Source organism: Camelus dromedarius, chromosome 28 (genome assembly GCF_036321535.1).
Source record: "Camelus dromedarius isolate mCamDro1 chromosome 28, mCamDro1.pat, whole genome shotgun sequence".
NCBI lineage: Eukaryota > Metazoa > Chordata > Mammalia > Artiodactyla > Camelidae > Camelus > Camelus dromedarius.
In genome coordinates, this window is record NC_087463.1 from 5,665,639 (window position 1) to 5,692,065 (window position 26,427).

Below are 26,427 nucleotides of genomic sequence, written 5' to 3' on the forward strand. Positions count from 1 at the left end.
AGTGAGGTGCATTGGGCTAGGTTGGTCTGGGGCTCTGAGAAGCAAGCATCAGTCCTACCATCGCAGGTGCGTGTGTGTACGCACCACACAGGGTGGGTAGGCACGCGCTTCCCTTCCCCAGACAGACTCATCTTTGTGCCGGCCACTCCGGGGGCTCCTGGTAAAGGAGGCAGGGGACGGTGCACCCTGGCCGGGGGAGTGGCCTGGCTGCAGGGAACCAGGAGGCCTCCATCAAGAGAGGGGCTGGGCTGGGTTCTCTCACAGGTGTTGTATCAGTCAGGGGTCACCCAGAGAGCAGAATCAGTATGTGTGTGTGTGTGTATATATATATATATATATATAAAGAGATTATTATATATATTATATATAATGACTATTTTATATATTATATATAGATTATTGTATATGCTATATATGATTATATATAAAATACACATATAAAGAGATCACATATATGACTATTTTATATATTATATACAATGACTACATATTATATATAGATTATGATATGCTATATACAATTATATATAAAATACATATCAAGAGATTATTACATATATATTCAAAGAGATTTACTGCAGGGAGTCGGCTTAGGAGATTGTAGGGGCTGGCTTGGCAAGTCTAAACTCTGCAGGAAGCTCCCAGGCTCAGTCTGAAGCTGCTGTTCACAAGTAAAATTTCTCTTTTCTCAGGAAAGCGTTAGTTCTGCTTTTAAGTCTTGTTTGCATCATGCCCACCCAGATCAGATGTTAAGTCAACTGATCACAGACGTCGGTCACACCACAAAGCGCCTTCACACCAGCAGCTGAGGAGTGTTTGATTGAGTAACTGGGGACAGCAGCCCAGCCAGGCCAATGCACGAGGCTGACCATCCCAGCTGCCTGTCCTCCTCGCCAGTCAGCCCCCACCTCCTCTACTGTCAGACCCTCGACTGCCTCCTCAAGTCTCCCCTCCTCAGGTAGCTCCTGGTGTCCCTGTCCCCCAACAATGGCCTTGAGCAGTCTGCTAACAAACCCTACCCACACCTCAGACAGGTCTCCACGGTGGTTGCCTGTGCATCTTCTAACTCTGCGTCACTTCTCAAGTGATTTCCTGAACGGCCTCCTGACAGCTCTCCCTGCCTTCAAATCCACATGACCAAGTGTATTTCTAAGCTATGCATGGGGCCAGCCCGTTCTAAGACCCCTTTGCAGCTCCCACAGGCTCCTCAGCGGTCGTGCCCTTCTCCCCTCCACCCCTCTTTGCTGCAACCGTCTTGTGCTCTCACGGCTCCTAGAACAACCACCCCAATCCTCAGCCCTGAGAGACCCTCGCTTTCCTCTGACTGTGCCCTCACGATCTTTCCTCCCCACTGAAGACCAGCTCAGAGCACATTGTTGCCCTCTTCTGGGCTCCCTCAGCACCCCTGCTTCCCTCTGCCAGGCACCCCTCTGTGGCATCACTCCCTGCCCACTGTCTGCCCCTCCCCAAACCAGAGAGCATCACACCTCTGCCCCCACCGCGAGCGCTGGTCCTGGCGCCCACCTGGCTCACCACGTGTGTTTCACAGACGTTGGCAGAATTAACGAACAACACGTTTGCCGGTAAAAGTAGCCCAGCGCCCCTCCGTTTCATCGCCAGCACTTTCAACAGCCGCACGCACTTCATGCTCTTGCCACAGCTCCATCTGAAATTTATTGGGGTGGGGAGGGGGTATTTTTCTTCTCCCTCTCCCTTCCCTGTCAGTTTGAGAACTGTTCTGAGCAATAACGGTGTCATGATAATTTATGGAAGACAAAAGTTATGGCCTGAAACCGAGGGGCCAGTTACAGGAACTGAAAAGGCGCGCGGTGGCCGTAGCCAAGAGGGTGAGGCAGGCGGGGAGGGCAGGGAAGCTGGATGCTGGTCAGCGGCTGAAGGCTGCAGGGAGCGTCTGCGCAGCTCTCAGTGGGGAAGGCACGGGCTCTGGTTATACTTTAGAAATACTCTCCACTGGAAACATGAGGATGGGGCAGGGAGACCAGCCAATCAGCTCTTGAGAAGGAGGATGGATGGAACTAGGCAGGGGCTTCCATGAGACAAGGAAGCATCAGCAAAATGTGCAGTTCCAAAGCTGGGATGAAAATAGAAAACCTGCCCATACAGGCAGGTGTGCAGACATTTTCAAAGGATCAACTTTACAGGTCCCAGTCTTTTCTCCATTCATTCAACAAATATTGGAAATGTGATTTGTTATAAGTCTAGAGATACAGCAGTGAGTAAGACAAGGTCCCTGTCCTGTGGAGGAGGTACTTTATCTGAATGGGAGGGACAAACAGCAAACAAATGGGGGTTGTTGGAGCATCAGGTGATGGTGAGTGTTGGGAGGGAAGTCCAGCTGGCCCTGCGACAGCAAAGAGGAGGCTGGAGGATGCATTTCTGAGAAGGAGCCACACTAACCAGGGGAGGGTGTTCTAACAGAGGGAGTGACATGTGCAAAGGTCCTGGGGCAGGAGTGGATTTGACATATTCAAGGCAGGGGAGGAAGTGACAGGGAGGAGATGACATCAGAGAAGCAGCAGAGTCTGGGTCCTGGAGGCCAAGTGGACAGCAGAAGGACTCTGACTTTATCTGAGTGAGCTGGGCAGTCACCAAGCAGTCTTAGCAGGAGCAGAATTTGAGCTACATCTTCAAAAGACCCCTCAAGCTGCCCAGGCTAGACTGAAGGAAGAAGTAGAGAGATTGGTCCTGGTTGGGAGGCTGTTCACACAACACAGGACAGAGATGATGGTGCCTTAGGGTTGGCTACCTACTAGTGAAATTGATGAGAAAATGTAATTCCATATGTGATTTAGAGGTGAAATTTTGAAATTTCTGGTGCATTGGGGTGTGGAGTATGAGAGAAAGAGGGGCCTGAACGCCTGGCTATAACAAAATACCATAGACTGGGTGTTCTGTAAACAACAAATATTTACATCTCACAGTTTTGGAGGTTAGAAGTCCAAGACCAAGGCACTGGCAGACTCAGGGCCTGGTGAGAGCTGGCTTCCTGGCTCGTAGACAGCCGTCTTTGTATTGCGTCTCCACATGGAGGAAGGGACTCGGGGGCTCTCTGGCGCCGTTTTTATAAGGGCACTAACCCCACTCGTGACGGCTCCACCCTCATGACCTGTCACCTCCCAAAAGACCCCACCTCCCAGCACCTTCACATTGGGGATCAGGTGTCAACACGAATCGGGGAGCGCCTGAAACATTCCATCTACCTCAGTGACAGTCTGTCTCACTGAGACAGGGGAGCCTTGGAGGCTGATCAGGCTTGAGGGGGTGCAAGCCAACCAAAACACATCCAACCAGAGGCGGGCAGCCCATCTGGCATCTTACTAAGCAGAACTTCCTATAAATGGGCAATCCCACGTTCACACAACAGCTGTGACTCTCCCGCACCATGGAGACCCCGGGGCTCAAAACCTTCAAGTGCCTTCTGATCAGACCTGATTCAGCAGGGGGTTTGCTGCTCAGTGTGCATTTGCCCACATAAGATATCTCGGTCACTCTTTACCCATCATGATGTGTTACTCAGAACCCCTCTTCCCTGTTCGAAATGATCTTTGTGCAGAGAGATAGACAAAAAGGCATTTGAGACAAAAGAGCTTACTTGAAAAGAGGGGGATGGGGTGGGAGCAGAACCCCATCACCGGGGGTGGGGCTGATTCCAGGCACTGGGTCCCCCCGCCCCCGGACTTCTCCCACGGCTGTCTTGGTTGGTCTGTATCAGCAGAACCGCATTATGACTTGTGGGGGCCCCAAGCACTTGGCTTTCATAGGTCCCTTGCTTCATAAAAAAATTATTGAAAATTATATTTTATGACTGCATTGGTATTGAGATCAATATAATGCAGGCTGGATTATATGTTTTTTTTTCCTTCTGATTTAAAAAGAAATTAAAGCATTTTTGCGGGCCCTTAAACGTAGCATGGGCTCTGGGCACGGTGCCCACTCTGCGTCCGATGGGGGAGCCGCCTGGTGCAAAGGAAGGGAAGGAAGGTGGGTCTGGAGGAGCCGTGGGCGTCAGGAGGGCGGGGGCCCTCATCCGACTTCCGGACAACAAGCCGTCAGATCTCTGATCGGTCCCTTCACCTCTCAAGGCCTCTGCCTCCTGGATCGTCCAAGAAGGGGTCAAACTTGACCACCTCTCAGCTGCCTTCTAAGTCATGACTCCCCAAGATTCTAACTAAACAGGCAGATCTCCAGCTTCATTGTAACTTTCTGACCCCGAGGGAGGGCTCCTACCCCCCAGCTACAATATTAAACTTGTTTTCCTTTTCTGAATCGCCTCCACTCCTCAGACCACGTGCGGGTGTGTGCAGCCACTGATTTCCAAAAAAGGGGCCATAAAACCATAATGAGTATGGAGATCCCAACGTGGAAATGACAGAGCGAAAGCCATAAACATTCAAATAAATATATAAATATAAACAAGTCTATAAACCAAACCCTGGAGGTATTTTAAACGCATAATGTAGTATTTCTCTCTCTTCCTTTGAGCAGCAGAACTTTCAAAGGAAATCCATTTAATTCTATTGCTCACACCCCTAACCCCCATCCAAGAGTGATCGCTAATAACCAGCGCAATTACCGCCTCCCTCCTGATGGAGAGTTCATTTCAGAAGCTCATTCTTGAATTCATTAGCGTGCTGGAAATGAGCTGAATCACAGCGGATGTGACCACGGGACGATCCCCCGGCTCTCCTTCCAAATGGGTTCATGGAGATGCCTCCCGCAGCCCTGGTCCCCGATCGGCTCTGTCTGTTGCAAAAGTAGTTACCTGTCAGTACCTGGCCCGGTTTAAAGAAGCATGTCCAGAGTCAGGTAGAGCGCAGACAACTCTCTGTTTTGTTGAGAGCTTGATGGGTGGAGGGACCCTGCCGCCCTGCCCCACCCCACCCCACCCCAACCCCAGACTTCAGCCCTCCGGCTCCAAGGGAGCACGACCTGATGGCTGATGTAGCATCTCCAGCTGAGAAGCGGACACTGAGCACTGCCTCCCGCTGGGCCCCACCCCCAGCACGGTCAGGGGCTGACTCAGCTAACCCTCACTGCAGCCCAGAGGCAGAATCAGGACCAGATACAGAATCTGTGGGGCTGCCTGCAAAACGGGAATACAGGGCCCTTGTTCAAAAAGCAAGGGAAATGGACAGTCCAAGGTACTCTAATATAAAACTTTTAAAATTCTTCCTTGGGTGGTTTTCTGGCTTGTTCACTCTCTCGCCTTCTTTCCCTGTCGTGGTGATTTTATCTGCTCCTTAATGTTGCCCTTGCCAGGTGAGTGTAGACCTTCACAGGTACCGGAGGCCCCACCCTACACAGACAAAAGGCCCACGAGCTGCCAGGCGTCCCTCCCCCAGCCCTTGGACAGACAAACCTGCCCCAGAGTGAAGGACCGGAGCCAGGGGTCTCCCTCCCGCAAGCCCCCCTGCCCAGCCCTTTGTGCATGACGACCCCCCAGGGATCACAGCCTCCATGCTAGGATGCACTTGGTACCCAGAACGGCCAAGATGCCGCAGGGTGCACTGCGCAGCTCTGACCCTCCCACACCTGTGCACAGGCACCTGGACGCACTTGTGTACGCAGGGTAGCAACTGTCCCTGGGGCGGGGCAAAGAGGGAGAGGCTGGACAGGGCCCCGGACACCGAGAGATGGGGGGAGTAGGCAGCAGGGACCAGCGGAGGCAGGAGGAGGCAGGACCGGGTGTGAGCGAGAACCCCGTCCCCCACACTCATGGTCCATTGTCCTATCAGACTTCACTTATGAAAGATTTTAAGATTTTAAGTAACTGCAGATATCTGAGCTATTCAGAATTCCCAGATGGTGACTGAAGAGCACCAAACCCCAAGCCTGGGCTCTTTTATGCACAAAAGCATGTGCGATGGCCCTGGTCATGTGCCCATGAAGCTGCCTTTGTGCAGCTGTGACCACCATCCTCGTTACGTCCTTGGGAGAACTCAAGCCCGGTCATTTGCCCAAAGTCATGGTGCTGGGAAGTGGGGATGTTCATGAGAGGACACGAAGGCTCAAACTTAGTCATCTGGCTCCAGAGCCTCATTCTTTATCACTTCCCTATGCTGTCCCTCATTCCATCAAACCTGGCTGCCTCCCCCCAGGGTGACCAGCTCCACACCACGAGGTCTTGTGGAAAAGGATAAAAGAAAGTGCATGCCCGACGGGTACCATCTGGTGGACTCAGCCACCCACAGGCTGCTGTGTGATAATGGGCGGCCGCTTAGAGTCTATTAACCAACCTGCCACATGGGGGCGCTGTGAAGGAAAAACACGGAGCCCTAAAAGTCCATTTATGTAGAAGCACCAGGGTCACCTGAAGTATAGAAGACGAATGGGAGAAACTGGCCAAAACCAATCTCCTCCTGTCCCAGGCTTTTCCCCAGCCCTCACCAGGCACTGACGCTGACGCTGACCCTGACCCTGAATGTCCAGGGGGGATGGTGTCTGTGCTTTCAGTGTAACTGCTCTGTGGCCACACAGTGAGAAACGGACAAGGTTGGGCCGGTTTACCATTCTTGGGGCTGTAATCTTCTCTGAGTCTGGGTACAAATGCATTGATTTCATTGTCTTAATCCCAGTGAGGCTTTTTCTCTCAGTGGACTAGCCCTCTCCGTTACTGATGCAGATGGACTCCCCCAGCCCAGCTGACATGTGAGCAGAGGTTTGCTGAATGAATGGCATTGGAGGAAGAGTCTGCATGATGTTTTTCCTCAAATGCATTGCGCAGACTGACGCATCAGTAAGCGCTGACTTGAGGGGCCCCTAATCTGTAGCGTGATGAGGCAAAACCTCAGTGACCCTCAAACTTTGAGTCTTTTCTGCTGACCTAGAGTGACGTGCAGGTCAGGCGCATTTCCTTTGGTCTCGTCAAAGAAGCTGCTACTTTGGCAGGACGGTCTGAAAGATCCAAATGGTCAGAGCCTTTGGCATCAGCCGCTGCAGTAATTCACGCCATGTGAAGGTGTTCACAGCCATACGGATGCCCCAGGGTCTCCGTCATTCTAGGATTCAGCGTCTGTCCCAGGAGTGCAAGTTCACTGCCCAGAGCAAGCCAGACCTATTCAGAAATTCGCCAGAATCTCAGCTCTAAACTTCAGCCAAGAAAGTTATTTCACGGACTAGCCAAAGGCTGTCCATGAGCCAAATGATGGTCAGTGGTTGTTGGGAACATAACACAAGGCAGCACGTGTGAAGTGCTCAGCACAGAGCCTGGTACACAGTATGTTCAATGGAAATACCGGTCCCTGATGAGAACCCCAACTCTCTTGGGGAGGGTGAGTGAGCAGTGATTTGTCACTCCTTCCTCAGGGGCATTAGAGGATATTTGCCCTAGAGAGGGCCAGTATGACGGTTTTGGACACTGATGAAAGAAGGAGGACGGTGGGAAAGGGAGTCTGAGGCAGGCTAGGGACCGTGGATCACAGAAACTGAAAACTCATTTCACCTATGGCGTGGCTTTTCCACGGTCTGGCTCAGGACGACTCAAGGACAGAGTTGGTGTGAGGTCTCTGGTGTAAGGTGAAAAACAGCAAAGGCATCTACCCTCAGATTCACTTCCGCTGCTTCTGCCTTCCCCAGAGACCTAGAACATGTATCTGTCGTGGGGCACATAAGTCAGTCTTTCCTGGAGAAACTCAGGTCCTTACAAGAGATCAGAAAAAACACAAAAAAATCACTCAGCATCTTTCAAAGAATCCTCTCAGCTTTTTGCTTCTTGGGGGCAAACAGCTTGTACTTCTTTGTTGTAAAATGCAGACACTTGAGTGCTTTCTACGGAGCAAAACCTGGTTGACACTCCCCACTGATGGATTCAAACATTTTGATTGAACTCTTTCAAATTCCCGTCAGTTTAGTCAATTGATGTCATAGCAAATATCTGTCAGCACAACCAGCCAAGTCGATTAGACACCTGGTCTTTTTAGTTAGCTAAACTTATTATTTTTAAAAACAAAAATTTAAAAAAAACAATCGAGATAAAAATAACCTATCAATGTAGTTAGCAACTGACTAATAACTTCTATCAAAAAAGTACATTTTTTGTCAAACTCCTTTGATTTTTTTTTTTCACTGAATCTACTAAATCAGTCAGCTTTGTGTGTGTTGGGGGCACGGGGATTGAACAGACGAATCAGCCTGCTGAACAAGCAGGGAGGTGAAACCATCAGAAAGAAGCCATCAGAATGGCCCCAATCTCAGGCTCAACTATCCACAATAACAGGGAGAAAAAGGGCGGGAGGGAGTAGCTCAAATGGCAGAGTGCATCGGTAGCATGTACAGGATCCCAGGTTCAATCCCCAGTACCTCTTCTAAACATAAATAAGTAAATACTCCACAATTAAGTGCGCAGAACAACAATGAGAGAAAGATCCTGGGAGATGTACGAGAGGAAACCCCTAATCACAATAGTTTTGTTCACCAGAGAGCAGTTTTCTATTCTTTCTAGTCATTCCCTTTGCTGTCTCTTGTTCATCCATAATTGGTAAGAGTGATCTGATGGTGACCGAGATTGTCTTTCCGCAACCAACAAGCCAATGGCAATTTCACTGAAAACTGAAAGCTGACTGTATTTATCGGGGCCCCTTGAAAGCTGTTTTGTATGGAACTCATTCTGAAAGATGTGGTTCCTACCCAAGTCCGGAGGATTACGATAAACTCAGTGTTTGCCGCAGTCGATCTTAGACCTGAACTAAAGGGTTAAATTCAGGTTTTTTCTTTGTTGCACATGAAACCATTAGAGCTGTCACTGGGGCTCTCTGTCTCTGCCTTTGCTTTCCTCCCCCTGCTCACAGCTCCCCACCTCTTTGTGCATCCCCTGCCAGAATGCCTGGAGCCCTAAGCCTGTCTCAGAGCTCTCCCCACGAGGGGGCCGTTTAACAGGTCAAGTCGCACTGAGGGATCTTTGACTGGCTGTGCTCTTTCTAAGGCTGCCTGTTTTTCGACAGAAGATACCTGAGGGGGTCTGTGTTTAGCTCAAAGGACTGAATCACTAATGATAGACAGCTGTCCCTCCATATTTGAAGGGGATTGGTTCTTGGACCCTGGTAGGTACCAAAATCTGTGGATGCTCAAGTCCCTTATATAAAATGATGAAGTGCAGTCGTCCCTCTGTATCCACAGATGCTGACCCCACGGATACTGAGATTTCCGATGCCAGGTAACTGGGTGGGGTCCAAATGTCACCAGACGTGGTTTTAACAAAACTAGGTATTGTGAAGAGCCATCCTGCCCAGGGAATCAGAACATACTCACTCTCGAAAATACTCATACAGAATTAGATGGCCCGCTTTTGTCCAATCCAAGTTTTCCGCTGGTCAGATTTTTCTCCTGGTCACAGGCATTCCTGCGACGGGAATGAGCTGATTATTTATTGCTAGTCACTCACCACCTACAATTCACTTTTCCAGTTTTCCTGTGTTGCCTAAACAGTGCCACTTTGTCAAGCCCTACGGTTTATGGACTGTGTTCTGAAGGCTGGGGTAAACACATTACTTCCAGAATGACTATGGTGCAGAAAGGGCATTGCTTGCTGAGTTCTGAATGATGGGCTGGTGTGTGATCCAATTGGTCCTGATGTCAGGAGGCAATTCTCCATCACAAGGGTGCAGGTTGCCATAACCCATCCTATCAGGGACATAATTCTGTACAGTACCTAATATTTACCTTTTTTAAAAATTCTGCATAAGTATCAGGCAATATCCAGATCAAATAATTTTGCAGGTAAAATATTCCAAAGTTTCAAGTCTACTCCTTTAAAACCTACTGAGATTATACTGCACAGTAACAGCTCCACTTTATAAAGGCCTTAAAAGCATCAATAACTAAGAAGTTCACAGTCTTGCGTTAGGCCAGAGTTCATTTGTTGAATCTAGGGCAGGTCCTCATAACATCTAGACCCAAGTCTATGCCCAGCTCAGTGGTCTCCAAATTTCTTTACTGTGCAATTCTACCAGAAAAACACTTCTGAGCAGGTACCCCAATATGTTTTTTAATTATAATTTATATTCACATACTTAGTCAATAGATCAAGGCACGATGCACACTTAGGTGAAGGTCATCTTTTTTTTTAAATAATTTACTTATTTATTGAAGTATATCAATTACAGTGTATCAATTTCTGGTGTACAGCACAATGCCCCAGTCATGCATATACATACATATATTTGTTTTCATATTCTTTTTCATTAAAGGTTATCACATGATATTGAATATAGATCCCTGTGCTATACAGAAGAAAAAATTTTTTATCTATTTTTATATATAGTGGCTAACAGAGCGTCATCTTTGATGACAGTGAATGTAAATCCTTTTTAAAGTCGACTTCATAATTTTGACATTTTTTTGCCCTAATTCTCATCATGGCTAATTAGGTCGTCATCACCATTACTTCCTAATGTGGCTGGTGATGAGTTTATAATCAGAACTGAGGAAGCAATAGCCCCACCGCTCCCTCCTGATTTATTTGGGCTAATCTTAGTTAATCTTTCTTTTTAATCTGAAGTTTCTTTGCAGAAATCTTTTTTTTTCCTATTTTTTTATTGAAGTGTAGTCGATTTACAATTTTAGTTTCAGGTATACAGGAAAGGGATTCAGCTATACATATACACACTTTTTTTTTTCAGTTTTTTTGCATTACAGCTCATTACAAGGAATTGAATATAATTCCCTGTGCTATACAGTAGGTCCTTGTTGTTTATCTATTTTATATACAGTAATATGTGTCTGTTAATCCCCAACCTTTAATGTATCCTTCCCCACCCTTTCCCTTTTGAAAGTTTGTTTCATAGTTTGTTTTCTATGTCCATGAGTCTGTTTTTGGTTTGTAAATAGAATTTGTATCATTTCTTTTAGATTCCACATATAAGTGATATCATATGATATTTGTCTTTCTCTGTCTGACTTACTTCACTCAGTATGATAATTTCTAGGTTCATCCATGTTGCTGCAAATGACATTATTTCATTCTTTTTTATGGCTGAGTAGTATTCCATTGTATATCCAGTCATCTGTAGCCAGACATTTCGGTTGTCTCCATGTCTTGGCTATTGTAAATAGTGCTGCTATGAACATTGGGGTCTTTGCAGGAATCTTTAATCCACTTGTCTACTTTGTGTAAATCTTTTTGCACCATGAGAGTTTCACTCTTTGTCAGGATGTTAAGAATAAAGTTAATAATATTATAATATTAATAACAAATAAAAATCAGGAAATCTGACTCCAGAGCCTGCATAGGTGACCTTGCCAGGCTGACCACTCACGGAATCCAGCGTCTACATATGACATGTGATGACCTGAAAAATCATCTGAGCCAGGACTCCTTAGCTTAAATTCATCTTAATATGTAGATAAAAATATACATTAAAGTTCTAATAGACCACACCCCAGTGGACTGTCTTATGCACCCCTCAGGATGAATGCCCCACTTTGGAAACTATTGGCTCTCGTTCACCTTAAAACACAGCCTCTTCTGGAGAGGAGGGCAGAGAGGCTCACTGAGACCAAATCAGACTGAATGTCCTGCCCAGGAGTTTTGACAACCCAAGGGCACTGGGAAGCATTTAAGAGTCTTAAAAAAGAGGTAATATGACCTGATTTGCTTTCTTACAAGATTATTCTGGATGCACTTGGAAGAGTGGATTGTGGAGCTTGCACAGATACCAGGGGCTGTAACTGGACATGATCATGGTCTGAGTTCAGGTTGCAGCCTTGAACATAAGGAGAAGCAGGCAGATTCACAAGATAGTAACAATCTGGTTATTAATTAAACTTGCTCAAGGTTAAACAGCCGGTAGGCAGCAGAGCTAAATTTAGATCCCAGGTCTCCACACTCCCAATACGGTGATTTTTCTTCTGCTTTGCCATGTCAGAGAACACCTGGTCCCTGCGTTTTATCCTCCCCCAGGGAGACAGGTGATTGGGAGCCAAGCCTGTGGACAGCAGCCGGTGTTTCCAGCGGGGTAATGATGGAAGGCAGCAGGAAAGGAAAAGCACCTCCTTCCACAGATGTATTCATCTTTGCAGGATCCACGAGCGGGCTCCACAAGAATCTGTTTTCTGGGTATTGAATCCCATATTGAAATAACACACTTCCCCGTGACAACAAACAGAACTCCAAGTAACTATTCATTCAAGTCTAGGCCTTAATAAAAACCATAACCCATCCAGCTGCAGGGTGGAAGGTACTAGGGAGGTACCACCTGGGGAGAAGGAGAAAAGGCTTTTTTAACTCGCCCCCCCCCAAGGAAGCTGTCATCTCTCCTCTGGGCTGTTTGAAATCCTGATTCCTTTATGATAAAAAGTTACCTCCTCCAAAAATTCCTTTCTCATTACCCCTTCTCTCCTGAGCCCTGACCCCATCTCCCAACACTGGGTTTTTTCCGTCTGACATCTCTCAGTCAGGGTTCAGGACAGGAAGCAGAAACCCTTGTAGGCATTTTAAGCAGAAAGGGATTCAACACAGGGATTTGGGGGCACAGTTGTAGGAGGGAGCTGTTTGGTTTGGGCCAGAAATTACTCTTGGACACTACAAAACTGATTTATCATAGGGGCTACTACCTCTGAGGCCACCGCTGAAACAGGTTCAAGAACCCACCACTGTGTTCCAGGAACAGGGAAGCCAGAATCACAAAGTCATCATAGATACTGCCTCTCAAACTCCGCAGAGATGGCAGCTGAGTGGCCAAAAACGTCATATGCCCGTGACCTTACTTTCACCAGAAAACAGTTGAAAGAACAGAACATCTTCTGCTTCATTTCCACCTAAAATTTTCCAAAATGCTTCTAATCGACCAAACTTGATTTTCTTCTAAAGGCCTAGCTGCAAGAGATCCTGAAAATGTTGACTTTCAAATTTCTAGCCTCTTGGGTAGAGTAAAGTGCCCTAGAAGGAGGACTGGGCAAGCCAAGCTACATGGGAATTGTCCAGATAATACGTCCCTCATCATTTTTATCTGTCTAACCGCCCCTCAGTTCCTGGAGGACAGCAACCGTGTGTTGCACATTCTTCAAGGCCACAACCTTGCAAATGAGAAGCCCTTGCTGAGGACAGATGAATAATTAAATGATGAAGCACTTCAACTATTCCAGCACTTTATCACTTTGCTTACTGATTCTGTTCCTGCATTTAAGTGTTGTCTCTGCATCAAAACTCCATGAAAGCAATGTTGGTTATTACTTCTCAGGTACGTTCTTAAAGAATGAACGCATTCCTCAATTGGGTTGATTGTGTGATCCCTCAGTCAGAGTTCTTCCGCCTACCAAGAGATATTTCTGCCCCATGAGGCTCAATCCATAAGGAAAAAGTTTCCTGCAAAAGTGTGAGGCCAGCGGACCTTTTCTATACACCCTGTCATCACATTTTGGCAGCAGACCACCTCCAAGTTGGTAGGCAAGCATCCTCCACCCTGTTCTACAGGGTTGCTCTAAAAATTACATAAAATAACACAGGATAATGGTACCTACCACATCCGAGTTGGTCAATAAATATTGGTTCTTTCCTTCTCCCCAAGGACCTTTCCCTCCATTAAAAAAAAAAAAATGTCTTTCTAGGTTCTTGTTAAGACACTGGCTAATCAGATCCTTGAAGAGGTATTAATGGCTAGTGTATTTGTTATCTACTGATGTGTAACAAATTGCCCAAAACTCAGCAGCTTAAAACAACAATAAACATTTGGCATCCTAAGAATGTCTTCATCCAGGAATCTGGAAGCAACACACCTGGGTCATTCTGGCTTACGGTCTCTAATAAGACAGCAGTCAAGATGTCAGTGGGCTGCTGTCATCTGAAGGCTCGCTCGGGGCTGGAGGATTCACTCTCAAGATGGCTTACTCACATAGCTGGTGATGCTGGTTGTTGGCAAGAGGTCCAAGTCCCTCTCCAGGAGGAACTCCTAAGGCTTCTTAAGTGTCATCATGACACAGAAGCAGTTTCCCCCAGAGTAACTGAGCCAAGAGTGCAAGGCTGTCTTTTCTGGCCGAGCCTCAGAAGCCACAGACCATTATTTCCACTGGTTACATAGGTCAACTCTAGGACTACCAGGAGGCAAGGAGCGCTGAGGCCCACCTTGGAGGCTGGGATGTCACACCTACTGTATAAGCTCTTTCTTCTCTTGATAGAAAAATAGAGATAGAGGTAGATGACAGCTTTGAACTAGTAAAAGAATAGAATAAAATGACATAAACCTTGACTAAGCAAAAATAATAATAGTAATAAAATTAATAAAACTTGGTAGAAGTGTAAGAAAACCAATTTCATCATTTTTCTTAGTGAAGAATTCATCAATACTACCCAAATATGAAACCTGGAATTTTTTTTAAAAGCTACTGAGTTCTTGGGGGTTTTTTTCCAAATAGTTTTTTCTGTTGTTTTCTTAGCCTTAAAGAGTTATAAAAACTAAAAAGTTCCCTGTGATAAATAAACATTCATCCGAAGTTTAGCAGTTTCTTTAGTTTCCCTTTAATTCACTTTTCTCCTGTTAAAGTCACATAAAATTAAATACAATACTTTTAACTTTAAAAAATAGCTCACATAAATACAAAATGGAAACAGACTCATAGACATAGAATACAAACTTGTGGTTGTCAGCGGGGAAGGGGGTAGGAGGGGACAGACTGGGAGTTCAAAATTTGTAGATACTGACAGGCATATGCAGAATAGATAAACAAGATTATACTGCATAGCACAGGGAAATATATACAAGATCTTGTGGTAGCTCACAGTGAAAAAAAAGTGACAATGAATATATGTATGTTCATGTATAACTGAAAAATTGTGCTCTACACTGGGAATTGACACAACATTGTAAACTGACTATAATGCAATAAAATAAAATTTAAAAAATTTAAAAAATAGCTCGTAAGACATGATGCTATTTCTAGAAAATTATTTTTGCTTGTCCATGTCTCTTGCTGCCTGTGAATATGAGCAGAGAGATGTCTGGCAGAATAGTTCCTCAGTGCTCCTGCATCCGAGTGATGGAACAAGTTTTTGCTCTCTTCCTGTACTCTACAGTAGTTGAAGTTTTCACAATAAATATATGTATATAAATATGATTTTATGAACATGATAATGAGGGGCTGAAGTAAAAAGAATATGACTAATGGGTGGGCCATGTTGCCACTTCAGTTTAAATGCATATTCCCAAGAATGTTTACATTTTACCAGTTCTTAGAGGTGCTTCACCTGACTCTTGTCCTGGTGGGGTGGAACGTAGACACAGTGCAGCCAGGGACAGTGGGTTCAGATCCCCAGTGAGCCACTTGTCTTCTCCCAGATCTGTGACCCCCGTAACCAGAGCTAGAGCCCTTGGAGAGGCAAATCACTGACCCAGGGGGTCCCTGGTCCCCCAGAATCCTGATTCAACCCCACTCTGTAGCTGACAGGCAGTTGCATGAGCTTTGTGCATGAAGGAATTAGGAACATGACCAAAACATCAGCACCACCATTATGGGGAAGGAAAGGCCCTATGAGAAAAGGGATGTGCCTGGAAAATCTGAACAACTAAAGAAACACGATACAAGATCCCTTAACACCCAGCTCAAAGAGCTCTTAAAAGTTGCCGTTAAGGAAATGATGATATTACAAATATTTCTACCAACGGCAAGTTTCTGGTTTTCATGACTTTTTTTTCACCCTTTGCCTACAAGGGTTTCTCACTGAGCGTTCTGAGTGGGACAATCCCCTGTCAGATGGGCTGGTCCTGCACATTGCAGGCTACTCCCTCAACACAACCTAGTGGTGCCCCGCTGTCCCCGAGACAACCAAAAGATGCCCCCTCGTTTCCACCCCATGCCCTACCCTCCCCACGTGGGAAGAGGACAGTCCTATCCCTGGACACTTAGATTTTATCGTCTGGTTTCCATTAGGGCAAGAAGGGCTCTTTCTTGCTCGCTGTTAAATCTCCAGTGACTGGCTCGCAGTAGGCGCTTAACCAACACGTTTGAATGAATGAACAATATTCAACACAAGATCTGCTACAGGGAAATTTTAGGAAGATGAACATTTCTTAATGTTTACATTGGCCAACCCCCTCTCTTTAAATCCCTGAGAGTCGGAGTCTTTAGAGCTTTGAACAATCCCAGAACAGGCAGGAGGATGGAGGGAGGCACTGGCTCCTGCTGACCCCCGCCACGTGCCGGGCAGGGCCTCTGCGTGTCACCTTCTGGACTAGTACCTCCGTCCTGCTTCGCAGGTGAGGAGGCGTCAGTGAGCGAGTGGCAGAGCCAGAGTTTGGCTGGACCCCAAGTCCAGGGTCTTTGTCCCCCCTACCGTGACTGCCCCAGGGGCATCTGCCCATCGACACTCACCCTCCTTTCAGACACGCAAGAGAAAACACAGCTTCAGAGATTTCATAACAAGTTCAGCTGACTTGCCAGTGGTGTCCAGACAGATTCCATCTCTTTGGATGTCTGGCTGTTTAAATAGAGCCATCTTAGCTCTCGCGTTACCTCAGTCAAGCCTCAGGGGGTCAGAGGACAGGCATCTCGGCCAGTGCCTTCAGCCACTTTCAAATGCACACATTCCTTGACACTGAACCGATGGAACCCCAAGTGGCTCCTTTGAGCATCTGAAGAAAGCTCATTCTGTCCATCTGGTTAGTCACGATGGGGGAGCGAGGGCCGGATGAAGCTGGAATTGTGGGGCTCCCATCTCCACGCTGGGTTCCCTCCGATTTTCCCTCTTAGATAGCTGGCTCCAGGGGATGTCTATTTCTAAGTCCAGATGATACACCAGGAGCCACACACTGGGCCCCAATTCCTCCTCCATCCATCACAGGATTTGTGGAAGAGGGAAGAAGGGAAGCCAAGCCAAGAGGTGTGGCAGCCAGAAGGCTGTTGCCCCCTCAGAGCGGAGACACGTAGCTCGGGAGGGTCTGCCTGCCTCCCCCGCCCCGTCTCCCCTTCAGCCTGGTCTTGCCCCCACTCAGCACCTCCTCTACCACCAGCTGCGACCCCGCTTTCTCGTCTTCCCCCTCCTCACTAACACCTTTCTCCTCATTCTTTTTTTCCCTTGTGTCATAATTCCCCAGTCCTTCCACATTTTGCTTCCTTTCTGCCAATCCCAACTCTATTTCTCTCCTCACTACCTCCACAAAGTGTCCCTTCCCACTCCGGGTGGGGCTCCCTCTGTCCTCTCCCCTCCGACAGGGCACATGCGTGTCACTTGGTCACCCACGGTCCTCACTGCTGCCCTCTCTGCTGTGTTCACACCTCACCTGAGCTGACGGCAAGGTGGTGTGCGGGCGCCACCATCAAAGCCCCCCAGCGTCCACTCACCCCAACACGGGTCCAGGCTCTGTTCTCTCCAGGGCCGGGCAAATCCACAGCCTCCCAGGGTCTCCTCCGAATGGTCTTGTATGGGCTCACAAGGCAAAGGGGAGCCTTCGACTGAGATATTCCAACAACCGGGTGAGCCTCCGCTCCCAGAGGTGGTACAGCTTTATTTCTGAAATTGTGCAGCCCTGGTGACGAGCTTTCTTGGGAGCGGGCCGCCGCTACAGCCCTGAGCTGGTCTTGTGGGAAGCAGGGAGGCAGCGTCCTCAGGCCAAGGCAGATGCTGGAAAAGACTCGGGTGTTTGCCACCTCCTTCCATCTGGAGATAGAGGATGTAAACGGCATTTAATTAGAGTCATAAATTCGGTTTCGGTTTTGCTTTGGTTTCGGTTTTGCTTTGGTTTCACTCCTCCTAAATCGGACCTGGGTTTGCTTGTTGACTGAATGCTCTGACCACTAGGCAAAGGCTCTGAAATAGGTGAAGGCTGTTTCTAGGCCCCTTCCCACCATGCTCCCCCCACACGCTTGTAGTCCTCACACCCACCACCCACCTCTTCTGCCAAGTGAGACCCCTACATCTGTGCGGCCTGGGCCTGAAGGAGCAGAGGAGGGCCCTGGGGCCCCGGGTCAAACGCAGGGTCTGCTCCTGGGGGTAGGGCTGGGCTCCCGCGGTTCGAACTGGAGCTGATGCAGGAGAGCGTGGACTGCGTGCAGCCAGATCTAGGTTGGCGTTCTTAGCCTCCGCAGCAGGTCAGCACCCCTGGGGAGCGTGTAACCAACCCAGGCTGTACCCCAGAGCACTTAAGTCAGAATCTCTGGAGGGGGAGCCCAGGCACTAGGATTTTTTAATGCTCCCTAGAGGAAGACGGTGACTGTGAGCTGTCGAGGTGGAGATGTCTGCTCTCAGGGTTTCAAGGAAAGAGCATTCCCAACCAGCTGATGGGAGAGGGGAAGTGCTCTGAAAATACCTCGTCCCTGCTTGGTTCCCACCAAGGCAGACTGAAATGGTGGCTGGGGTTCATCTTGCGCAGAAAATGACTTACGTGAGGCCAGTTGAGGACTGGGTGACATGGGAAAAACAGCTCCAAAGCCTGTTGCACAGCAGGCTGAGAAGGGCCACCTAACGCCACGCAGACAGGGCGCGTGGGCTCCCCAGGAGAGCCCAGCCCAGCTGCCCCTCCGCCTGGTGCTGAGCAGCGCCCTGAGATTTAACGTCAGCCCGTCACCTGCCTCCCCGACCCTCACCCCCTTCTAAACCCCTCCACCCAGTCTGCAGAAGGCCTTCCAGATCCACCTGACTCCAAGTTTCATCTGATGAAGAGGCTCCAGGGACAGCGCCTGGTGGGATGTGTCCCAGTCAGGGCCCTCCCAGGGCCAGCGCTGACTGCCCACTCTAATGGGTGTCGCTTTTAGGAAACAAACATCTGTGCAGGGAAAAAACGATCAAGGCTTTTTTAAGAGAAAGGGGTGGCTCAAGGACCTAAGGACACACCAGACGAAGCCCTTGGCGAGGCCGAGTGCAGCACTCCGGCCCTGCCACAGCGATGGACACCGCCCCGGTTACACGCACAACGTCCCAGCCCACGCTGCGGTCCAGTTCCTGAAGGGAGGCGTGCACTGGTACCTTTACTGCATCCAAAGGCCAAAAACCTAAGCTACATACAGCCTGGCCCCAGGGAGGGTGGAGGACCCGCCAGCCCCTGGTCTCTGCTTGGGGAGGGAGGCATCCTCAGGGGAGAGTCCAGGGCCCGTCCAAGGGGGCTGGTGATGCTGTTGCGGGAAGAGCTCAGGACCGAGCGCTAGGAGGCAGGGTCGGGGGGCCTGTGTCAGCCTGCTGTGTGGTACCGGGCAGCTCCCCTCACCTCTCTGAGCCTGTGAAATGAGAATAAGACACCACCCTACCTCTCTCCCCACATCGTGGGATCATTTGCGAAAACAAATGCAATTATTGAAAGGAAAGTGCTTTGTAAAGTATGAGATACTGTGTGCATAAAGGTTTAAAGCAGTGCAGAATTTACAGCGTTCACTGTGTGTACGGCTGTGTATGTGTGTGCATGAGACGTGTGTGTGTGCGTGTGTGTGTGACCGCCGCACAGTGAAACAGATCCTAACCGCCACAGGGGACAAAGGCGAGGCCAGAGCACCTCTGGGTGGCCGGGGAGGCACTGTGGCACTGACAGGGCTGGGCCGTGGACAGGGTTAGGGCGGATAATGGAAAACAACCTCCATGAAGCAGAATCGAGCCTGAGGTGGCCCTGGGGACATGCCTGAGGCAGCCAAGCACAGACTCACAATGTCTGTCCAGGAATTTTTGTTTTAAAAATAAAAAGGTTTGTATTCCACTCTTTTATAAGCCAGGTTTGCTTAAATAGGCAACTATTTCCCACTGAATCCAGTTAGCATCATGGAACAGTGTGCTCCACTGCTCTGGACCCTGGCCACCCCCAGGCACAGCGTGTCACACCCAGAGGTGATGAGACACTCAGACATGGGGCACTTTAGATGCACAGTAGGACCACGTAGTGTTTTAGGATAATTTATCCATCACCGGTGGCAAGGTGGAGCCGGCCTGGACAGCAGAGGGCCTGGCCCAGAAGGAGGGAACAGACCAATGCAGACAGAGGCCCTCAAAGGGAAGTTTGACGGCCTGGTCGTTGCTGCTGGGATGGGGAGGCAGGGGCTCAGTCCATGGGGCATGGGTGGGTCAGACACTTGAAAAGTGTCAGTTGAGAAGGGTGTGGTGCGCCTCTGACTGTCCCTCCAAACACCAGCTAACATCTAAGGGGGAGATCAAAGGTCTGGCCTCTCACCCCCACCCTACAGGCTCCCGAGCCTTTCCGCTGAGGGCCCTGGTTAGATCCCAGCTGTAGGGCCCAGCCCTGGTCCTGCAGGGGAGCCAGAGACATGCAGCCCCAGGCATGCTGGCCACCGGCCATCCAACCCCAGATGGTCTGCAGATGGCCCAGAGAAGGTCGTGCTCCTCCCGACTCCCGTCCCACCAGGCCTGAGCCTCTGGCCCCAGTGAGTCAGGCTCCTCTGAGCCCACATCAGACTCACTGGGCTGGAGCTGCCACGGAAAGCTCTGAGCCACCCCTAACTAGAGGCAGCGCTCTTCCAACCTCTTACACAACCCAGCCCTGACAAAGGCACCTCTCACCTTGGCCCTGAGGCCAGCCAGGCCCCTGTCTCGGCTTCTTGGCCCTACCTGCCTAGTAACCAGGCCTCTCCTGACCTATCCCCTCCGTGGCCTCCCTGGGGATGACCCACCAGCCCATGGGCCTCTTCTATCCCCAACCAGCGTCCACTTAGCCCTGCACAGCTGATTTCCCCCTTTCGGCAGCTGGTCACCCTGCTCAGGGCCCAGGGACTCCGCCTGACTCAGCAAGGTCCTTTCAGAGTGACATCTCGGCCTTAATTGAAGTCAAATGGAAGGAAGGGCCATGGGTCTGCCCTAGAGAAAGGCAGGCTTAGACTCAGTCTCTGCAGTGGTCTCACGGGCCAGGGGGTACTGTGTCCTGTGCAGATGCACGGAACCGGAGCCAGCGGCGGGTAAAACCCGGGGGCTGGATGTCCGCTCCACGGATCCAAGGGCTTCCCGTGATCAGAGCCACTCGCAGTGAGAACAGCCTGCCCCTGGGGTCCTGGAAGCCCAGCCAACAGTCAGGGGCACTGAAACAATGGGATCCTTCATTGTTTGAGAGAAACAAAGGATCTCCCTTTCAGCCCTAAGGTTGTACAAATATATAGACACTCTCCTTTTCCATAATTGCATCAGTGGCAAAGTCTTGGGCAAAATGAATCAATTCAACAAATATTTTGGAAAACCTACGGGTCACTTCTCCTTCCCCAGAAAGCTGCAATCTCAAAAACTCAGTTGGGTGGACGATGACATAAATGAGGCCACTTTAGATTCACCCCCCCATGACAAGGTCACCAGCAGACTTAAACCCAACGGGCCACAGGGAGGAGAGCTGGATGTGCACAGATCCACACCAGCAACTCGTGAAGCCCTCAGTCCCAGGCCCTTCCCTCTCATAACCGCAGGAGTGTGCTAGGAAGGGCACATCGGGCAGGGCCATATTTTTGCACTGCTGCTGGAAGCAGTCTTTTGGAGAAAGAGACAGAAGAAGATTTTCCAAATCCATGCAGTAGAGCGGGAGCCATGTTTTCTAACGTTGGGAGGAGAACTGGGGTCCAAACAGAGGGACTGAGAACTCCTAGGGGTCTGTCTTCTGACACCCAGCTCGGCCTCTGATTGCCAACTGAGCCCTGCTCCAGCGGGGTCCACAGCTGGGATTTCCTGGCACAAGCCAGGTGTGTATTTTCTCAGGCATTTCCTTGGCCTGGAGTGTTCTCTTCTGTCTTGTCTGTTCGGCCAAGTCATGGCTGACGTGAGAGCCTGGGCCTGTCTGCCCGAGGCCGGGAGCCTGGGGGTCTGCCCTGTGCTCCGACAGCAGCCCTTGCGTCCACCCCACCATCCCCGGCCCCGCTTTCCCTGCACGCTGGCAGCTTCTCTCTCCCTGCTGCCCAAACAGGAGCTCTCTGCAGGCAGATGTTCCCTCCAGGTAGCCAGTGCACACAGTAGGTACTCAACAGAGAGCTTCTTACAAAGAGGATGGAGGCGCCTCTGTTTGGGGAGCCACTGGGACCTGGCTTTTTGGAGGGAGCGAGGCTGAGCCAAAAAGCCCTTTCTGTCCGAATTTCTTCGGGAGAGGGGAAGGTGCAGGCAGCCAAGGAGAGCGTTCTCACGCCAAGCGGGTAATTATGTGTTCTTGGAAGCAGGTTTAATGGGCTGGCTCAGCGCTGCGCTGGGAAGGGGCTCTGAGGCCTGCTGCCTTCAGACGGGACGTGGCTCGGGCAGCCCTTCCACCGGCCAGTTTTAACAAGTGGCCGACGCCTTATGGAAACTTTGGCAAGGCGCTCTGTTTCAGACCAGCCAGCTTGCACTTCATCGCGTTGCTTTAGCCATCTTTCCCTCCAGCCTGGGAGCACAGGAAGAGAGGAAACTGAAATCCCTGAGCCTGACTCTGCGCCAGGAACCCCGTCAGCAACCCCGCTGTCCGGAGAGTCCTGCGCTGCCCTTGAACGAGGGAGACCCGGAGGCCCGTGCAGCGCCTCCTGGCGGGGGAGAGAGGGAAGCTGAGCATCTTCCCTTCCGCAGCCTGTGCTCTTTCCAAACAGCATCCCTCTCTTTACAAGGCCATTTTTGCTGCACGTCTCACCCCTACCCCGAAGCCAAAATTCCCCCATTTAAACAGGATAAACATTCCCATGGCCGAGGAACGCTGTGTTCCCCAGAGGGGATGCAATCACGTTGTTCCCGCCGAGGTTATGTGGGCTTGTGAAATAGAACACTGGGCTGACAGCCTGGACCCAGGCTGGAGGGTGGCCACCCTCCCCTGCGTCCCCCAGCTGTGCCCTGCACGGCAGTTGGAGTAACAGAAGGAGCCCAGAGTAGGAATGTGGGTCTAATCTGGACTCTGCATGAAGTCGCTGGTTTCCCGGGCTCTCTGCTTCCTGCAGCCGACACAAGGAAGCAAGCTTGCTCCAGAAAGGGCAGTCACATCCATGCGAGAGACGATTCTTGTTTTGCTTTCCTGGGACTTGATTTTTCCATCTGTAATTGGGAATATTCTCTGCAGACAGGAGGGACTCAGAGGAAGAGAAGAAAGTGCCTTTCTGGAGAGACTCTGGGGTATACTTCCCTTGTGCAATCATTCATTCTTTCCATAATCCTTGAACAGCTATTGAGGGTTTATTATGTGTCTGGCTTTCTGCTGAGGAATGCAAACACGGAAATCAACCAAGTGACGTGCCCTGTTCGTAAAGGGCTCATAATGTATCCACTCTATTTTAATTTTTTTAATTTAAATGTTTCATCCTGTAGTTAGAAAATTATTCCTACTCCTGCCTCATCATTATGCTTTTTATCATGTTCCCTTGATTCTATGATACATATCGTTCTCCTGTTTGAACATTTTTTAAATCAAGGTGCAGACGATTTTAATTGGCAGCGTTTTCTTCTTTCCTGGTGATGCACAAAACAATGATCCATCTTACAGTTGAGAACGTCTCAGATTCAATGAAATATGCTGAAGGATGAAAGTTATTTTTCAGCTGGACTTTTAATGGAATTCACGGCCACTGAATTGAACACAAGGTCTTCCCAGAACACTGCTAGTTCATGCAGGTGTGTCGTGTCCTGCAGGCCCCGTGTCTGGACATCTCCTTGCCCCTCACTTTGCATCTGAATGACTTGGAAGGAATCCTACCAACCGGCCAGGATGCTGTAGCACCTCTTGGCCACCAGAGGGCGAGAGCGCATTGGGAAGGGACAGGCTTGAGGGAGGTTTAGGGAGACCGGAGCCTTTCCAGATGTGCGCCCTCCAGGACAGTCTGAGGTCACTGAAACTCCATCTGCAGGGTCAGAATAGAGGAAAAGCCCCCTTCCAGAACCACAGGAGCACCAGAAAGAGGTGTTGGCTGGATCGGAATGATGTTTGCAGACCCGTGCTAAAATCAGCCGTGGTTTAAATGCTGTCTTCCTGGGAATGCAGACAGGTGCCAGACATGGCGAGAGTCCTGCCTGGAGAGTGCAGGGCTGATGGGAGGTCCCAACCTTCTTCAAACACTCAAGACTCATGGGACCCAAGGTGGTTTGTAATGTTCTCCACGGCAGCAGTCACCTGTAGCCTGCCTGCCTTCCTTCCTCCTTTCCTTCCTTCCCTCCTTCTCCCTCACTTAACTGTCTGTTTACTGAACACCTACTATACGCCAGGCACTGTGCAAGGAGCTGGGGACACAGCAATAAACAGAACAAATCCGGTCACTGTCCTCATGCATCTTAAGTTCTGGTGGGAAGATGGATACTATACAAATAAATATACAAATAAATCTATTATTGCTGGGTATAAAAAAATGCAATAAGGAAAAATGCTGGGTCCCATGAGGACATGTGACAGTTCCCATGGTCGGGGGTAGAGCTGGGAGGGCTTCTCTGACAGGTGATAACTGAGGGATGAGTGGGAGTTACCCAGGGAAAGGGGAGGGAGAGGACTTCCAGGCAGAGTGACCAGCATTTGCAAAGGCCCTGAGGGGGAAAGGGCTAGGAGGCCAGTGTGGAGCCCAGAGACGAGGGGCGGGAAGAAGAGGGCGGGCTGAAGCACAAAGGAACTCGGTGACGCAGAGCCTTGAGCGCCGTGTTAAAGACGTGCTTTTCCATCTGTAGCCACTGAAGGGATGTAAACAGGAAACCGGCCTGAGTGGCACTGAGTGCTAATCCAGCTCTGAGGACCCACGGAGCACAGCCTGGAGGAGAAATCTGAGAAGAAGCGGGGGTATCTTATTGGGGAGTTATTGGAGAAGCTGGAAGAGGTGATGGCAACTAGGTGTGATGTTGGACATCAAGGTGTATTTTAGACACAGAATTCCCAGAATTCCCTGATGCAGGGAGTAGAGTTTGACTCTGGAGTTTTCAGCAGGAGCAGGTTGGAAGGGAGAGGACTTCTCCTAGGACGGGCACCTTTGCAGGAGGAGGGCAGGACTTGGGAAGGGAACATTATGGGTTGTTTCAGGGCATTAAGTTGAGGCTGCTTCTGGGACATCACGCAAATACAAACAATTAAATCTGTGAATCCAATGCTCAAATTGGGCTGGAAATGTTAGATTTGGGAGTCATTGGTATGTAGATAGAAGATGAAGCCATGGCAGCAGGAGCAGTGGGAAAAATTCTAGGGCATCTAAGGCCATGTGCAGCCCCAAAACCACCTCCCAAAGAAACAGTGAAGTGAAGGGAGACATGAGTGAGCTGGCGGGGGCCAGAGATGGATGGTTAAGACAGGAAGGAGGGAAGAATTAAACCTTCAGGGAGCAGCCAGACCAAACCTGGAAAACGAGCATGCTGGGCAGAGGTTGGCCCAGAACCAAGTCGCAGCACAGGCCCTGACCTTGTGGTGGACGGGAAAGGAGCCCCGCGTGGAGGGACAAGTGCACATGGCCTCCCATGGACTGTACCAGAGATGCGGCTGTTCTTGGGGAAGGAAAGGGGGAGCGGGAAAGGGCACTGAGGGCAGATGGGAGGCGGGGCACTGGGGGTCAACAGTAAGCAACACAGTATGCATAGAAATTAAGGAAATGAGCTTCTTTTAGACCCCGACTCAGTTGGAAGACCCAGACCCATGTTTGTTTATCAAGGGAAAATCTATGTACAACTAATCACATGATAAGAGAGTACCATGGACAATGTGAAAGGAAGAGAAAAAATATTTTAGTGATCAGAAAAAAAGAGACAGCTATTCTAACTGGGAGATCAAGGAAATGTGCAGAGCAGAAATGGACTTCCTTCTGGACTTGGAAGAAGGGGGGATTTTGAAAGGTCAGGTCTCACGTGGGTGGAGGAATGGCTCCAGGCCCCTCTGGTAGCACATGTGACTGGAACAGTAGGTCCCGTGTGTGTCAGGACAGACCTCAGGCCCCCTTGGGGCTCTACCCAGCCTCCCGCCACCAAGTCCCTTGCGCCCCATCCTGACTCACCTGCTGTTTCCCTTTTCCTTCCACCAGTCGCATGACGGATGAGCAGCCGCCCCAAGGAGATGTCTGACACTCACACTCACAGCAGCCCTCTCCTGGCAGAGCCACTGTCCTACAGATACAAACTCTACGAGTCAGAGTTGACCAGCCCCACCTGGCCCTCAAGCCCCCAGGACACACATCCTGCCCTGCCCCTCCTGGAAATGCCTGAAGAAAAGGTGAGGAATGTCCCTCCCAGGATGTCCCTCCCCACTTCCCAATGCAGGTGTGACATAAATGTGGCCAAGGAAGTGCCATGGCCCCAGAAACGCTGCCCTCGGTCAATGCACGCACACACCCACAATCGGTCCTACTTGGCCTTAGATGGAAAACGGAGCTCAGGGTGCGACGTGATTTTAAGGACAAGTGGAGAATGCACACCCACATATCAGTTTTCCAACCAGTCCCACAAATTTTCCCCCTTAGACCTGCCCCCTTGAATTATCCTATTGTCCTCTAAAGGAGGCCCTCCTTGCAATCATCTGGACTCGGGTTTTTCTTTGTGGGAAATTTTGGTTTTGTTTGGTTTTGTTTTTTACTATTTCAGTTCCTTTCCTTTGTTATGAGTCAACT

The 26,427-nt window shown here is 49.6% G+C and overlaps 1 protein-coding gene and 1 long non-coding RNA gene across 6 annotated transcripts in view; one reads left to right on the plus strand and one right to left on the minus strand.

The window, feature by feature from the left end:
- Positions 1–17,653, minus strand: part of LOC116149801 (uncharacterized) — a 72,427-nt gene extending 54,774 nt beyond the window's left edge. For 3 of the 4 annotated variants that reach the window (XR_010378167.1, XR_010378166.1, XR_010378165.1), the window contains exon 1: positions 17,290–17,653. This is a non-coding gene — a long non-coding RNA (uncharacterized LOC116149801). Of the gene's footprint in view, positions 1–1,524; positions 1,724–17,289 lie in introns of those variants that run through there. The other variant, XR_010378168.1, reaches the window with a different exon arrangement.
- The window catches only part of LOC105095239 (urea transporter 2), a 401,376-nt gene that overhangs the window by 353,191 nt on the left and 21,758 nt on the right, over positions 1–26,427 (plus strand). For both annotated transcript variants that reach the window (XM_031441999.2, XM_031441998.2), the window contains exon 4: positions 25,846–26,033. In XM_031441999.2, the coding sequence (XP_031297859.1) occupies positions 25,857–26,033 (177 nt within the window). In that variant the 5' untranslated portion in view covers positions 25,846–25,856. The remainder of the gene's footprint in view (positions 1–25,845; positions 26,034–26,427) is intronic.